The sequence below is a fragment of the Taudactylus pleione genome, unplaced genomic scaffold (genome assembly GCF_031769625.1).
Source record: "Taudactylus pleione unplaced genomic scaffold, aTauple2 ptg000103l, whole genome shotgun sequence".
NCBI classification, from domain to species: Eukaryota; Metazoa; Chordata; class Amphibia; order Anura; family Myobatrachidae; genus Taudactylus; species Taudactylus pleione.
In genome coordinates, this window is record NW_028284505.1 from 2,124,879 (window position 1) to 2,140,954 (window position 16,076).

Here is a 16,076-nt window from a genome sequence, read left to right on the forward strand (position 1 = left end):
GGGTTGACCTTGGGGTATAGCTGGATCTGGATCCACGGGCACCACGCAGTTAAAGCTTTGCTGCTCCCAGGATGCACTTGGGTCCGTCCTCCTCTATACCCCGCCCCGGCCACAGGCACCTCAGTTGGTAAGCAGCTAAGGCCGGAGGAGGAGACTAAACAGAGAGAAGGAAGACTGGAACACACAAGAAACCATACTCACAGAAATGGGAGACGGAAAACCGGTGACCAGCCACACAGCCCATTTGAAGCCAGGTGCGTCAGGGCGGGCGCCCTGTGGACCCTATGGACTTCGTAGAAACAGAGATAACAAAGGTAAGTTCTTACCATATCTCTTGTTTTCTACTTCAGGGTCCATAGGGGGTCCACAGGGTTGACCTTGGGGATGTCCCAAAGCAGTTCAACTAAGGGCGGGGACGCTCCTGTGCTGAAAGGAGTACCCGGCGCCCAAAGGATGCATCCTGAGAGGCGAAGGTGTCAAACGCATAAAACCTCAAAAACGTCTGAATTGAAGACCAAGTAGCCGCCTTACACAGCTGAACAGCGGAGGCGCCACGTCTAGCAGCCCAAGAGGGACCCACAGAACGAGTGGAATGAGCCTTAACAGAGGCTGGCACAGGTAAACCCTCCTGCGCATAAGCCTCACAAATAACTGAACGAAGCCAACGGGCTATCGTTTGCTTGTTGGCAGGCCAACCCCTCTTGTGAAAACCAAAGAGGACAAACAAAGAATCCGACTTCCTAACCGAAGCAGTCCGGTCCACATAGATTCTAAGTGCCCGGACCACATCCAAGGAAGCCTCACCAGCCGAAAGATCAGGTGACTGAAAAGCTGGCACAACAAGTTCCTGATTAATGTGGAACTTTGAAACCACTTTGGGCAAAAACTCAGGACGCGTGCGGAGCACTGCCCTGTCCTGGTGAAAAATCAGAAAAGGAGGGCGACAGGAAAGCGCCCCCAATTCTGAAACCCTCCTGGCCGAAGCAATTGCCAGGAGAAAAATGGTCTTAAACGTCAGCCACTTGAGCTCCACCGACTCAAGCGGCTCAAAAGGAGGACCCTGCAAGACCCTCAGTACCACCGTCAAGTCCCACGGAGCCACCGGAGGCACGAAGGGAGGCTGGATCCTGAGAACACCTTGGAAAAAGGTGTAAACATCTGGCAGTGTAGCAATCCGTCGCTGAAACCATACGGACAAAGCAGACACATGAACCTTCAGAGAGGCCAGGCGTAAGCCGAGGTCCAAACCCGATTGAAGAAATTCCAAGATTCTGGAAACCCGGAACACCTGCGGATCATAGTTTCTGGATTCACACCACTGAAAATAAGTGCGCCACACCCTGTGGTAAATCCGCGCGGAGGCAGGCTTGCGTGCCCTAAGCATGGTACCAATCACTGAACTGGAGAAACCCCTAGACCTCAAGACGGCTGTCTCAAGAGCCACGCCGTCAAAGACAGCCGACCCAGATCCGGGTAAAGGCAGGGCCCCTGAGACAACAGGTCCCGACGCTGAGGAAGAAGGTACGGAGCGTCGATGGAGAGGCACCTCAGATCGGAGTACCAAGGACGTCTGGGCCACGCCGGAGCCACCAGCACGAGCGTGCCGCCGTCCTGCTTGAATTTCCGCAGAACCCGAGGAAGTAAGGATATCGGAGGAAACAGATACGCCAGGTGAAACGTCCATTTCACCGACAGAGCGTCTACCAGACAGGCGCCTGCGTCTCTTGTCCTTGACCCGTAAACGGGCAACTTGTGATTGTGACGGGAGGCCATCAAGTCCAGCTCCGGCAGCCCCCACCTGTCCACGAGTAGCTGAAACACCTCTGGGTGAAGCGACCATTCCCCGGGATGCACATCGTGACGGCTGAGGAAGTCCGCCTCCCAATTGAGGACTCCGGGAATGAAGACTGCCGAGATCGCTGGAACGTGACACTCCGCCCAAGCAAGAATGCGAGACACCTCCGACATTGCTGCCCGACTGCGAGTTCCCCCTTGGTGGTTGATGTACGCCACCGTGGTGGCGTTGTCGGACTGCACCTGAACCGCCCTTCCGTGAAGAGCGGGGCCGGACGACTGCAGGGCCCTGTACACAGCCCGCAGTTCCAGGATGTTGATGGGGAGAAGTGCTTCTTCCGCGGACCAACGACCCTGAAGCGATAATGAGCCGGTCACTGCCCCCCAACCCCGAAGACTGGCATCCGTCGTGAGCAGGACCCAGTCCGGGATCCAAAAGGGGCGCCCCTCGACCAGATGCACCGTCTGAAGCCACCAAGCCAAAGACTGCCGAACCTCCGCGGACAACACCAGCATCTGAGAGCGGATCCGGTGAGGTAACCCGTTCCATTCCGATAGAATCAGCCCCTGCAGGGGCCGGGAATGGAACTGGGCAAATTCCACCATGTCGAATGTCGACACCATGGACCCCAGAACTCTCATAGCTGAATGGACCGACAGGCGGCAACTGCTCAGGCAACTGTGTATCCGCAGCTGCAGGGAGGAGACCTTCTCTGGAGTCAGGAAAATCCGCTGCTGACGAGAATCCAGCAGGGCTCCCAAATGAACCATCCGCTGTGATGGAATCAGGGAGGACTTCTTCCAGTTTATCAACCACCCGTGTGCTTGAAGACAAGCAATGGTCAGGTGGAGATGTCGAAGAAGCACCTCCGGGGAGCTCGCCAGCAGCAGAAGATCGTCCAGGTACGGCAACAGACGTAGACCCTGACCCCGAAGGTGGGCAGCCATAACCGCCATCACCTTGGTGAACACCCTCGGAGCCGTGGAAAGGCCAAAAGGCAACGCCCGAAATTGGTAGTGATGGTTCAGGATAGCAAACCTCAGATACCGCTGATGTGCCGGTGCTATGGGCACATGGAGATAGGCGTCCTGGATATCGAGGGAGACCATATAATCCCCGGGTTCCATCGCCAGAATGATGGAACGTAACGTTTCCATCCTGAACCTGGGAACTCTGAGGTATCTGTTCAGAGACTTCAAATTCAGGATAGGGCGATGAGAACCATTGGGTTTCTGTACCAGAAACAGAGTAGAATAGTACCCCGTCCCGCGCTGAGACTGCGGAACGGGAACAATGACCCCTGCTTGTAGCAAGGATTCTATAGCTACCTGAATCTGACCAGCTTTGGTCTTGTCCAGAGAAGGACTCGTACAAAAAAACTGGTGGGGCGGCCTGAACCGAAAAGACAGGGCGTACCCCTGAGAGACTACTTCTCGAACCCAGGCATCCGTGGTGGTATTGTGCCAACACTGGGCGAATTGGAGAAGTCGGCCTCCCACTCTGGGGTCCCCCAGAGAGAGGCCCGTCCCATCAGGCAGCAGGCTTATCCTCCTGCTTGGAAGAAGGGCGCCGAGCACTCCATGCCTGCTTCTTGGGCTTGGGTGCGGCCTTGGTCGCCGAATGTCTCGGGAAGGACTGGCCCTTGGCCTTACCCTGAACCCGAAAGGACCGAAAGGCAGAGCTCCTCACTTTAGCCGGCGCAGAGGCCGAAGGGAGAAAAGCCGACTTGGACTTAGCCAAAGTATCCACTATTCTGTCCAAATCCGGACCAAATAGTAAATCACCATTAAAAGGCAAGGCCTCCAGACCCTTTTTTGAATCTGCATCAGCCCTCCAGGACCTCAGCCACAGGGAGCGCCGAGCAGATACCGCTGCAGCCGACACCCTAGAAGTGAGCAGGCTGGCATCCAAAGACGCTTCCCCAATATAGGAAGCTGCATCCCGCATCTGTCCCACTAACGCTCTCTGGATATCCGGAGCCTCATCAGGAAAGGTATCCTCCAAGGCATTGGCCCATGCCTCAATGGCTTTAGCCACCCAGGAGATAGCCATGGACGGGCGAGCCACCGCCCCGGAAAGAGAATAAATGGACTTTAAACAAGTCTCCACCTTCCTGTCCGTGGGAACCTTCAAAGAGGAGATAGACGGCAATGGCAACGTCGCGCTTTTGATCAAGCGGGTAACGTGGGAATCCACCGCCGGCGGAGTTTCCCATTTCCTGCAATGAGCTTCAGGAAAAGGATAGTTCGCCGCCAACCTCTTCTGTGGATGGAACCTCTTACTAGGTAATTGCCAGGCCGCCGCCATATGATCCGATAATTGATCAGACAGGGGGAACACAGTTGAGGTCACCTTGGCCTTTTTAAAATTAGGAAACTTCGACTTAGGAGCCGGCGCATCATCCTCAACATGTAGGATAGCCCGCACCGCCCTAACTAAGGCTGGAACATTAATGGAGGACTTAGCTTCCACCTCCTGCCCCATGACATCAGAGTCAGAGTCCTCATGGATTTCTCCATCATCTGAGGACACTTCCGAGTCCGACAACTGCGCAGCTAGTGAACTCACAACCGGACGTTTAGACACCCTTGGTGGCACATCACCTTGCAACATAGACTGAAACGCCGAGGATGAAGCCGCCAGACTCTGTACGGAGCTGGATAGAACATCCACCCAAGGCGGAGGAGCCGTCGGAGCAACACTCTGCAAAGGCACTACAGACTGACACGTCCCTGGGGAAGACTGCACATACACAGGCAGTCCCGAGTAAGGACCCACAGTCTGGGCCCCGGGGGAAGACCGCAACATTTGTGGAACCCTCGGGGAATGGGGGATGGTGGGCTGCGGTAACGCCCTAGAAGGGACCGCTGATGGGACCGATAACCGGTCCGCAATAGACGCCAGCACCTGTGAAAACATCGCCCAAGGAGGGTCCTGTGATACAGGGGGGTTGGAGGGGCCCGGTACCAGCTGGCACCGCCCGCACAGACCATCCTGAGATAAGTCCTCCCCATCAACTCCAGCAGCACAGCGTCTGCAGGAAAATAGCACAGGAGCCACAGAGCGCTCAGTCTCCTCATCCGACATGATACCGTAAATACACAAGAAATAGGTATCACCACAGGAATTACGGTTTTAACACCCGCGCACTCACCAGTATGCGAAACAACAGCCCAGATATGGTACTGTGTAGCACACAACAGTATGTGACTGACCCCACAAATACGTGTTTTATATATGTGAGGGTCTCAGAAAAACGCCCTTCCCCCACACACCTGCCGGGCCGTAGGAGAAGGAAAGGGATAGTTATAAGCTGACAGTAAGGAGAATAAGTCACAGACAGGCAGCACTAGCAATAGTCACATACAATGCAGAAAAGTTATACTCACTGCACCTTCCGCTACAATCAACCGCCCAGATTCAGTGTCTGGGAGGGCTATAGCGCTGTGTACACTGTCCTTTAGCAGGGGAGAGGTACACAGGGGGACCGGTCCACTTGATACCGCCTGGGAGTCTGCGATGTGCCAGTAAAGATGGCCGCCGGAGACCTCAGAGGAGGAGTGGCCGAGAGATAAGAGCAGCTCAGCGACGCCAGACTCCTAGTTGAAAGGCGCGCTGAGCTGAGGGGAGGAGCCGCTAGACAGGGAAGGCTGCCTCCCCTGGCTAGCAACCCCCGGGTTGCCGGTCCCGCTACCAGCCTGATACCCTGGTGGTCTAGCGGACACGCGGGGTATTCCTCAATTGAGGGGGAGCCCGCCGCCGCCGCTAGCGCCTCCGGTCTGTCCCCAGAGACCGGAGGCTCCTGACTGCATTGAAGTATCCGCGGGCCGCCGCACGCGGCGACCCGCGGCTTACCTGATCCCCGTTGCGTCCGGCAGCAGTCAAGGGAGTCCCCAGAGCCCGGCTAGTACAGGCTCTGGGGTCCCGCCACGATCCCCAGAGCTGTACTGGCGTCGCGGCGCCAGCGGGGAGAAGGAGCGGCAGCGTGGACGTCCTAAAGGACAGTCTGATGCTGCCGCTCTAAAAGTGTAAAAAAAGAAGAAAAAAATAAAAAATTTCTCTTTTAAAATAAAGCTTAGGGGCTGCTCCTGCAGCCCCACTGCGACAGGGTGACCCGACTCCGGCCGGGCACCAACTAAAACTGAGGTGCCTGTGGCCGGGGCGGGGTATAGAGGAGGACGGACCCAAGTGCATCCTGGGAGCAGCAAAGCTTTAACTGCGTGGTGCCCGTGGATCCAGATCCAGCTATACCCCAAGGTCAACCCTGTGGACCCCCTATGGACCCTGAAGTAGAAATATATATAATGATGATGGTAGTTTAAATACTGCCACTCCTGTATTAGCACTTTAATTGCACAAAATCACTTTTACAAACATGGTTGGTATTAGTTTTATTTTTTAATAAGTTATATAAGCACAGTAGGCGCTCTATGCCAGCTCTTGTATCCTTTGATATATATATATATATATAGATAGATATGGGGAGTGGGGTGAGCGTCCGCTGGGGATATACACAGCATCTGACAGTCTGGAGAGTCGGTGAGACATCACTCAGTGACAATACGTCAGACAGCTATTGGAGAGACAAGTGTTGCAGGGCGCAGATTACGGAGGACGCCGGCTTGTATCTCCAGCCAGCATCACACTTTAGGAACGGCTGGATATTTATAGGCTGGGATCATGCACTGATTGGCGAGCCGGGTGCACAGCGGCAGACACAAAGCCACAGGTGGAATCTCTGCTCCGGGCCTAAAGGTTTCCAATTATAACACCGGCTGGAGGGCTCACCTATTTTGGGTCCTGGCGGATCAGAGAAAACATGATAACGGACTCCGAGAGGAAGTTCTTGCCTTGTGAGCTTGTCCGCTATCTGCTGCTGATAGGCTAGCTCTTGTTGCTTGTCAGCTGCTGTAATGACAACCACGTCCCAGAAGTCCCCAGATTGTACTTCTTTACCTGGAAATGGGAAGAGCCAGAAGCACACTGCGCACAGACGGTTACGGTTTTATTGTAAAAGCGATATCGACAGAGGAAAAAAAAACACTTATATCATTAAAGTTACATGATAAAAGTACATTAGAGAGAAGAGATCTAAGGGGGATATTTACTAAAGTGCGGGTTTTTAGAAGCAGAGGTGTTGCCCATAGCTACCAATCAGATTCTAGCTACTATCTTCTAGTAGTTGCTAGATAAATGTTAAGTAGAATCTGATTGGTTTGTTCGCAAATACACTGCTAACACTGATTGGTGCTTTCTTTGTTACTTGGACATCTAATTATGGGAATGTAGTTAAGAGATTGGGGGAAGCAAGGAATTCCGACAAGGGAGTTATGATAGGCTTCCAAAAACCGACGCCTATCTTAATCCCGAAATCCAGGAAGACCCGTGCCCGCGGGGGAGGGGCTTAGGTCCAGGTCAGTTAGCATTAGGTTTTACGGGGGGCGGTTAGGTTTAGGCACTATGGTGGAGGGTTAGGGTTGGGCAGGAAGGGGGGGAGACACTTAGGTTTAGGAACTAACGGGGAGGGTTAGGCTACAAGAAGGGAGGGTTAGGGGGGAGGAACGGTAAGGATACTAACCATCGGGATGCCGCAGTCGGTATTCTGACAGGAGGCATCCCGACAGCCGGCATTAAATACCCATTCCCTAATTATGCATTTCTGTGCGTGCCTATGCAAATGTATTTTTTTCTCACACCGCCAGAGGGGAGTCATTTCTGATGTATTACAGAAAAATCGAAAGTTTTATTGATACCCAATAGCCATCGCATATTTTACAAACAAAACAAATAACTATAACCACGGGCGTAAGCGAATGCGACGCATGGCTAGCGCAAACCAGGCGCATATGGTCACAGGATGCAGGTAATTAGCAAAAGTGAAGCTTTGCTTATGTACACAATTTAGTCAACGCAGATTGGGGGGCGGTGTTTTGTGGCGCAGTTAGATCTTCTATGTAAGGCATCCGGACCCTGTAATACATTTATTTCTGGCACATCACCATTTTCTTTGGTAAAATACTCTATATAGCAGGACTATCTTTCATCTGTTCCATAAGATCACAGAGCAATTTACACGTACGTGTCCATTGGGTGCAACATATGGAACTCAAGTAGATTAAGGGCCTGATTCAGAACCTGATGCTCTTTCAGAGCGCTCGCTCTAAATCAGTGCCCGCCTATTGTATTTTTAGAGCGGCCTCCTGGCCGCTCGCATAGCTGTGGGTGACCACCCACAGCTAGTGCGAGCAGCCAGGATGATGGTCGCGATGGTCAAGACCATCGCGACCATCGGACTTGCAACGAGACCCTTGTGGTAGGGTCTCGTTGCCGCAAGTCCCAGTGGGCTTCCTGCTCTTACAAAGCAAGAAGTCCACCCACTGACATCACTTGTGATGTCAGTGGGGCCGGCCCCAGACGGCAGGCGTTCCCATGGGAACACCTCCGTCTGGGCAGCCACGCCCCCGGCAAGCCCACCAAAGGGGGCGTGCTGTCACTCAACATCGACAGCACGCCCCCTTTGGTGCGAGACCCGGAGCAACGGTTTGTCCGTCGCTATCCGGGTCTTGCGCATGCGCACTGGGCCAACATCGACCCGCTTGCGAGCGGGTCTGAATCAGGCCCTAAGTACTGTAGATTGATCGGATGATGAGGCGTAATCATCACCACTGGACGTTTACTTTGCGAGTCCCGGCCACAATAACATAGATCAGTCAACGAACCGGAAGGACGGCCATCTGACATTCCCAGATAACAGCCCCCCCCCCCACTTCCCTCGGAATCGCTAGTGCTGAGCTGCCGTGCGATTATTTTTACGCCACCAGCAGTTTAAAACAAAACAAACAAACAGGTTCCTTTCCCTGTCATTTGATCTCTGTAGCATATTGCAAGGAGCCGGCTTAGTTCCCCTTTACGTGCAGTAACACAGTTTGCTGGGAGAATTCATTTTGACAAAGTAACACAGCTCCCAGGAGACCCGGCACGCCACGTGCTATGTAAGAGAAAGCGCAGACACAGATTCATTAAAATTTTGGGAACTGGCGGATTCTACAGCTACTGCAGCGCCGTGTCCGAGCCTGTCAGGAAATCCTCACGTTGCCAGACTAAACCTCTACATTTAATTGACGGAAGTAGCTGTCACTGAATATTTAAAGTGCATTCAAACGAAACTTAATTACGACCTATTCTCACACCGTTCTCCCTGTGGCGTATAGGTGGATGTAATTGCTGGGTGTATGAGTAGATGTCAGATACTAGTTTTGCAACGCAGTTAGCGCCGCTGTTACCCAACTACGCTGCGACGTCTAGGATCCGGCTTTAACCCCTTCACTGCAATGAAAACTTTAAAATCACAATTTCACATCAGTGCATGTCAAACGCGGCGCCTGAGCTGGGCAATAACCATGAAATCATGGGGAGGTGTATTCTAAACAGCCATCTTTCACTCGGGTGTGGAATAAAAGATCGACAAGGTAAAGGCTGACAGTCAATAGGTCAACAGTGCAAAAAAAATATGAGATATGGTAAGAACTTACTCTTGTTATCTCTATTTCTACGAAGTCCATAGGGTTCCACAGGATATAGGTGTGACGTCAGTCATCGGGCACCAAAGAGTTAAGCTTTCAGCCTCCCAGGATGCACTAGGTCCCCCTCCTATACCCCGCCCCCGAGCCAAGGCACCTCAGTTAGTTACCAAGTCATAGGCCGGAGGAGGAGAAGGAAGAGAGAGAAAAAAGATCTGGACACATACAAGAATCACATTCTCACCAGAGGGAGACGGGAAAACCGGTGACCAGAGCAAAGCCCATCTGCAGCACAGGTGCGACAGGGCGGGAGTCCTGTGGAACCCTATGGACTTCGTAGAAATAGAGATAACAAGGGTAAGTTCTTACCATATCTCATATTTTCTACTTCAGGGTCCATGGGGTATCCACAGGATACCTTGGGGATGTCCCAAAGCAGTATCCTTTAAGGGTGGGGACGCTCCTGTGCAGAAAGGAGAATCCGCCACCCGAAGGAAGCATCCTGAGAGGCGAAGGTGTCAAACCTGTAATACCTCATGAAGGTATGGACAGAGGACCACGTAGCAGCCTTGCAGATCTGGACTGCAGAGGCACCACATCGAGCTGCCCACGAAGGACCCACAGACCTAGTGGAATGAGCCTTCACAGAAGGAGGAACCGGCAGGCCTTCATGAAGATAAGCTTCAGAAATAGCCATACGGATCCAGGCCGCCAAAGTTTGCTTTGAAGCAGGCCAACCCTTTTTACGGAAGCCATAGAGGACAAACGAAGAAGTGCGGTCAACATAAGTCCTTAAGGCCCGCACAACATCCAAAGAGGCCTCACCCACGGAAAGACCAGGTGAGTTAAAAGCCGGAACAACGATTTCCTCGTTAACATGAAACTGGGAAACGACTTTGGGAAGAAACTCGGGCCGAGTGCGGAGCACTGCCCTGTTCCCATGAAAAACCAAGAAAGGGGGTCTACAAGAAAGAGCCCCTAAATCAAAAACACGTCTGGCCGAAGCAATAGCCAGAAGGAAAACAGTCTTAGCTGTTAGCCATTTAAGATCCACTGAGCCCAGTGGTTCAAACGGCGGTCCCTGGAGAGCCCTCAGGACCACAGCCAAATCCCAAGGCTCCACAGATGGAACAAAGGGCGGCTGAATGCGGAGAACACCTTGCATAAAGGTACGCACATCCGGGATTGTAGCAATCCTACGGTGAAACCAGACAGACAGGGCCGAAACCTGTACCTTCAAAGAAGCAAGGCGAAGCCCATGATCTAGTCCCGCTTGTAGGAAGGCGAGTATCCGAGACAGACTAAACTCCCGCGGTGCATAACCTCTCGGTCGACACCACTGGAAGAACGTATGCCACACACGATCGTATATCCTCGCGGAAGACGGTTTCCGAGCTCGTAACATGGTACGCACTACAGAACTGGAAAACCCCTTGGACCTCAGCATGGCTGTCTCAACAGCCACGCCGTCAAAGACAGCCGAGTCAGGTCCGGGTGAAGACAAGGACCCTGTGACAGAAGGTCCGGTCGTAGCGGCAACCGCAGAGGACTGTCCACGGACAGACCCTGAAGGTCTGAGAACAAGTGCCGCCTGGGCCACGCGGGAGCTATCAACAGGAGCGTCCCTCCTTCCTGTTTGAATTTCCGGATCACCCGTGGAAGAAGGGAGACCGGAGGGAACAGGTATGCGAACCGGAACGTCCACCGGACGGACAGAGCATCCACCAGAGACGCCTCTTCGTCTCTTGTGCGAGACCCGTACACCGGCAACTTGTTGTTGTGCCGGGACGCCATGAGGTCGATCTCTGGAAGACCCCATCTGTCCACCAGCAGTTGAAAAACGTCCGGGTGCAGGGACCATTCCCCCGGATGAACGTCCTGGCGACTTAGAAAGTCCGCCTCCCAATTTAGCACTCCCGGAATGAAGACCGCTGATATGGCCGGAAGACTGCGCTCCGCCCATACCAGGATCCGAGAGACCTCCACGAGAGCCGCCCGACTTCGGGTTCCTCCTTGCCTGTTTATGTAGGCCACGGTGGTAGCGTTGTCCGACTGGACCTGTACCGGACGACCCTGGAGAACCCGATGTGCCTGCTGGAAGCATTGAAGACCGCACGGAGTTCCAAGATATTGATTGGAAGCTCCGCTTCTGTCGGCGTCCACCTGCCCTGGAACAAGTGTGGACCCGAAACTGCTCCCCAGCCCCGAAGACTGGCGTCCGTTGTCAACAGGACCCAATTTGGAACCCAGAACGGACGTCCCTTGGTGAGATGGGTCGTCTGTAACCACCAGGCAAGGGACAGGCGAACCTCCGGGGTGAGCACAATCGTCTGGGACTTCAGAGACTGAGGCAGCACGTTCCTCTTGGACAGGATCAGGTGCTGCAGAGGTCTGGAGTGAAACTGGGCATATTCCACCATGTCGAACACCGACACCATGGAACCCAGTAACCTCATCGCCGAGTGTAGAGACACCCGGCGGCTGTGCAGACAACTGCGCACCCTCGACTGTAAAGCAGAGATCTTTTCCCCCATCACAAAGATCCTTTGCTGTTCCGAGTCCAATAAGGCTCCGAGGAGCAGAATCCGCTGAGACGGGATTAGAGTGGACTTCTGCCAGTTTATTAGCCAGCCGTGCCGTTGCAGTAGCGCAATGGTCAGGTCCAAGTGGCGTAGAAGGAGCTCTGGAGATCCCGCCACCAATAAAAGGTCGTCCGAGTACGGCAACATGCGGACTCCCTGCAGCCGCAAAGAAGCCGCCATGACCGCCATCACCTTGGTGAACACACGTGGTGCTGTCGCCAGGCCAAAAGGTAACGCCCGAAACTGGAAGTGGTCGCTGCGGATTGCAAACCTGAGGAACTGTTGATGGCGCAAAAGAATAGGGACATGCAGGTTAAGAGTCCTGTATGTCCAATGACACCATGTAGTCGCCAGGTTCCAGCGCCAGAATGATGGACCGTAGGGTCTCCATCCGAAACTTCGGTACCCGCAAAGACTTGTTGAGAGCTTTGAGGTTGAGAATCGGATGATACGACCCATTGGGTTTCTGTACCAAAAAAAGATTTGAATAGAAACCCTGGCCCCTCTGGGAGAATGGAACAGGCACTATAACTCCAGCCTGGAGCATAGTGTGCAATACCTTCCGCAGCTCCGTAGCCTTGTTCCGGTCTGATGGTAGACCCGTGGTGAAGAATCGAGTCGGGGGTCTGTGCCGGAAAGAGAGGGCGTACCCGTGGGAGACCACCTCGAGAACCCAAGTGTCTGTCGTAGTGACCGACCAACACTGGGCGAACTGCAGCAGGCGGCCTCCCACTTTGGGATCCCCCAAAGGGAGGTCCGCACCGTCAGGCCTCATGCTTGTCATCTGGCTTAGGGGCCGGACGTCTGGTACTCCATGCCTGCTTCTGGGGCTTGGCCGATTTCTTAGGGCCAGCCTGTCGAGGAAAAGACTGTGGTTTGGGCCTGCCCTGGGCCCTATAAGACCGAAAGGACGATGGTCCAGAACCAGAAGGAGCAGCGGCCGCTACTGAAGAAATTCTAGACACCAGAGTACTAATGTCTGAGGCCGCCTCGTTGATATAAGTGGCCGAATCACGGAGATTACCAATCAACTCCGCCTGTTCGGCCGGACAGTCGGAATCAAAAGACGCCTCTAATGGCAACTCTGGCAACCCAGCAAATGGCCATAGCCGGCCGTGCTGCCCCCCCGCAAGGGAATAAGCGGACTTCAGGCAGAACTCCTCCTTGCAGTCCGTAGCATCCTTAAGGGAGGACATGGATGGCATCGGCAATGTGGCACTACGGACAAGACGGGTCACGTGAGAATCCACCTGTGGAGGGGATTCCCACTTTGCTAAATAATTATCCGCGAACGGATAAGCCACTGCCAGGCGCCTCTGTGGCTGGTATCTTTTGCCAGGCTGTTTCCACGCCTCCTCTAAATGGTCCACTAATTGACCCGAAAGAGGAAAGACTGTGGCATCGCCCTTCACATCTTTAAAAAAGGCATACTTGGATTTAGCCGCTGGGGGAACTTCGTCCTCAATCACCAAGGCTGTGCGGACTGCCCGAATAAGTCCAGGAATATATACCTTGGACTTAGCGTCAGCGTCCTTAGTATGGAGAGGTTCCTGATCGTAAGGATCCAGAATCTCCCCATCATCAGACGTCCCCTCGTCATCCTCATAAGGAGCCGACAGAGACGCCACCGGCCGTTTATGTGGCCGCATCACAGACTCCCATTGCAACACATCCGACAAGTGCTGTACAGAACTCGTCAGGGAGTTAACCCACGCCGGCTCCTGAGAAACCGGAAGCGGGGAAATAGGGAGACTGTGGGGTACCACCAATTGTCGTGGGAAACCCTGCATGGGTGACGACACCACTGACTGCTGGGACAAACCCAACGGCATAAACGCGGGCTGCGGAGCTAACTGGCCCACTAAGGTTGTAAGCGCCTGAGCGAAACAAGCCCAGGGCGGCTCCTGTACCGGTGCTGTAACCGTAATAGGCCGCGCCATAGACAAACGCTGCCGGCAGAGGCCCTCCGCGCTACCCTCCCCCTCCGCTAACGGTACTTTACACGTAGTACACTGTAGCCGGAGAGGAAAATCACTTTCAGACATGATGGCACCAAGTATGTGACCCCTCTCACCAATTATATATTAACTAGGCGAGAGACCACCCTGCAGCACCGCACCGCAAGGGCTTAGCAGAAAGGACAGGGACAGTAATAAAGCTGACAGTTAGAAGAAAAGTTACAGGCAGCAGCGCTAGCACAGTCACATACAATGCAAAGAAAAATCAATTCCTGCACTAACAGCGCTGATCACTCAACTACGCAGACACAGGGCCTGGTAGGACACAGCGCAGCATACACAGACCTGACCCAAATCGGAGGAGAGGTTTGCGGGGGGACCCAGACCACGATGCTTCCGTCCAGTGCTTCCAGCAGCGTTCACCATGCGTTGGAAAGATGGCCGCCGAGGAGCAGAGAGGAGGCTGGCCTGGGGGAGGAGCACTGCCACAGGGCCAGTCGGCAGAGTGCAGAGAGGGCTGTGTGCAGCGGGGGAGGCGCCGGCTGTGAGACAGGGAAGGCGCGCTCCCCTGGCATGCATTTAACCCCCGGGACGCCGCAGCGCTACCGCTCTGCTGCGGTCCGCTGTCCCAGGGGGGTAGTGTAAGCGCAGGTTCTTACCTGGCTCCACGCTGCGGCCAGTCCCCAGGGAGCCCCCTGCCTGGGGACTCTGGACCATGTAACAGCGGGCACCCACTGTCCCCCTGCTGTCCCCCTTGAATCCGGCCATGGTCCGGAACATCTCGGGTCACCGCTAGCTGTGACCCCAGATGCTCACCAGCATCCCCGGATCGGTACCGGCGTTCTGGTACCGGCGGGGGTGTAGAGAAGACAGCATGGACGTCAGGACTGACTGTCCATGCTGTACATCCAGATGTGCAGCCACAGCTGTATGAAGAAAAAGCTTCAGGGGCTCTTCTAGCCCCCACTCCAACAGGGGCACCCGACTCTGGCCGGGCACCAAACGAAACTGAGGTGCCTTGGCTCGGGGGTAGGGTATAGGAGGGGGACCCTAGTGCATCCTGGGAGGCTGAAAGCTTAACTCTATGGTGCCCGATGACTGACGTCACACCTATACCCCCAAGGTATCCTGTGAATACCCTATGGACCCTGAAGTAGAAATTGACATGTTCAAATGGTCGACACTTTTTTTTCTCTAATTTTAACCCCAATCCTCACTCTAATCTTTCTTCTAGTGCCTAACCCTAACCCTCCCCCTGTTGCCTAAACCCAACCTAACCCTCCCCCCTATTTGCCTAACCCTCCCCCTGGTGCCTAACCCTAACCCACCCCATGGTGCCTAACTCTAACCCTCCCCATGGTGCTTAACCCTAATCCTCCCATTGGTGCCTACACCCAACCTAACCCTCCCCGTGGTGCCTAACCCTAACCCACCCCGTGGTGCCTAACTCTAACCCTCCCCATGGTGCTTAACCCTAATCCTCCCATTGGTGCCTAAACCCAACCTAACAATCCCCGTGGTGCCTAACCCCAACCCACCCCGTGGTGCCTAACTCTAACCCTCCCCCTGGTGCTTAACCCTAATCCTCCCATTGGTGCCTACACCCAACCTAACCCTCCCCGTGGTGCCTAACCCTAACCCACCCCGTGGTTTCTAACGCTAACCCTCCCTCTGGTGCTTAACCCTAATCCTCCCATTGGTGCCTAATCCCAAACCTAACCCTCCCCCCTATTGCCTAACCCTCCTCCTGGTGCCTAACCCTACCCCCCCCATGCCTAACCCATACCTTAAAAATGTTGAAGAACCATAAAAACATGCGTCGACCATTTAAACCTATCAACCTTTTGCACAGTCGACTATTTCTATCTGTCGCTCTTTTGTCCCTGTTGACCTATTGCATGTCAACCATCTGGTGTCGACCTACTGACTGTCGAACTTTCACTCCTCTGCAGCAGGCTGCCATGTTAGTAGGGAGGGGCTTCTTTCTCTTAGCAGACACGGAATGACTGACAGCCTGGTAACTTTTGTTGGGGTGTGGTGTATGCATACAGAGGTGTGACAGTTACTCATTGGGTGCAGTTTCAGCCTTTTGACCTATAACAGATATTGGGCCGTATTCAATTAGAAGCGAAAAGCCGAGATCCGCGAAAACGTATCGCCGATCTCGGCTTTTTCAAGTGGCGGAAACTTATCTCCGTATTCAATTCCATCCGCTTTTTGC

The 16,076-nt window shown here is 53.9% G+C and overlaps 1 protein-coding gene across 2 annotated transcripts in view; it reads right to left on the minus strand.

The window, feature by feature from the left end:
- FPGT (fucose-1-phosphate guanylyltransferase) overlaps nucleotides 1-16,076 on the minus strand; it is a 94,349-nt gene that overhangs the window by 20,627 nt on the left and 57,646 nt on the right. The window contains exon 2 of one of the 2 annotated variants that reach the window (XM_088470773.1): nucleotides 6,584-6,778. In XM_088470773.1, the coding sequence (XP_088326899.1) occupies nucleotides 6,584-6,778 (195 nt within the window). The remainder of the gene's footprint in view (nucleotides 1-6,583; nucleotides 6,779-16,076) is intronic. The other variant, XM_088470774.1, reaches the window with a different exon arrangement.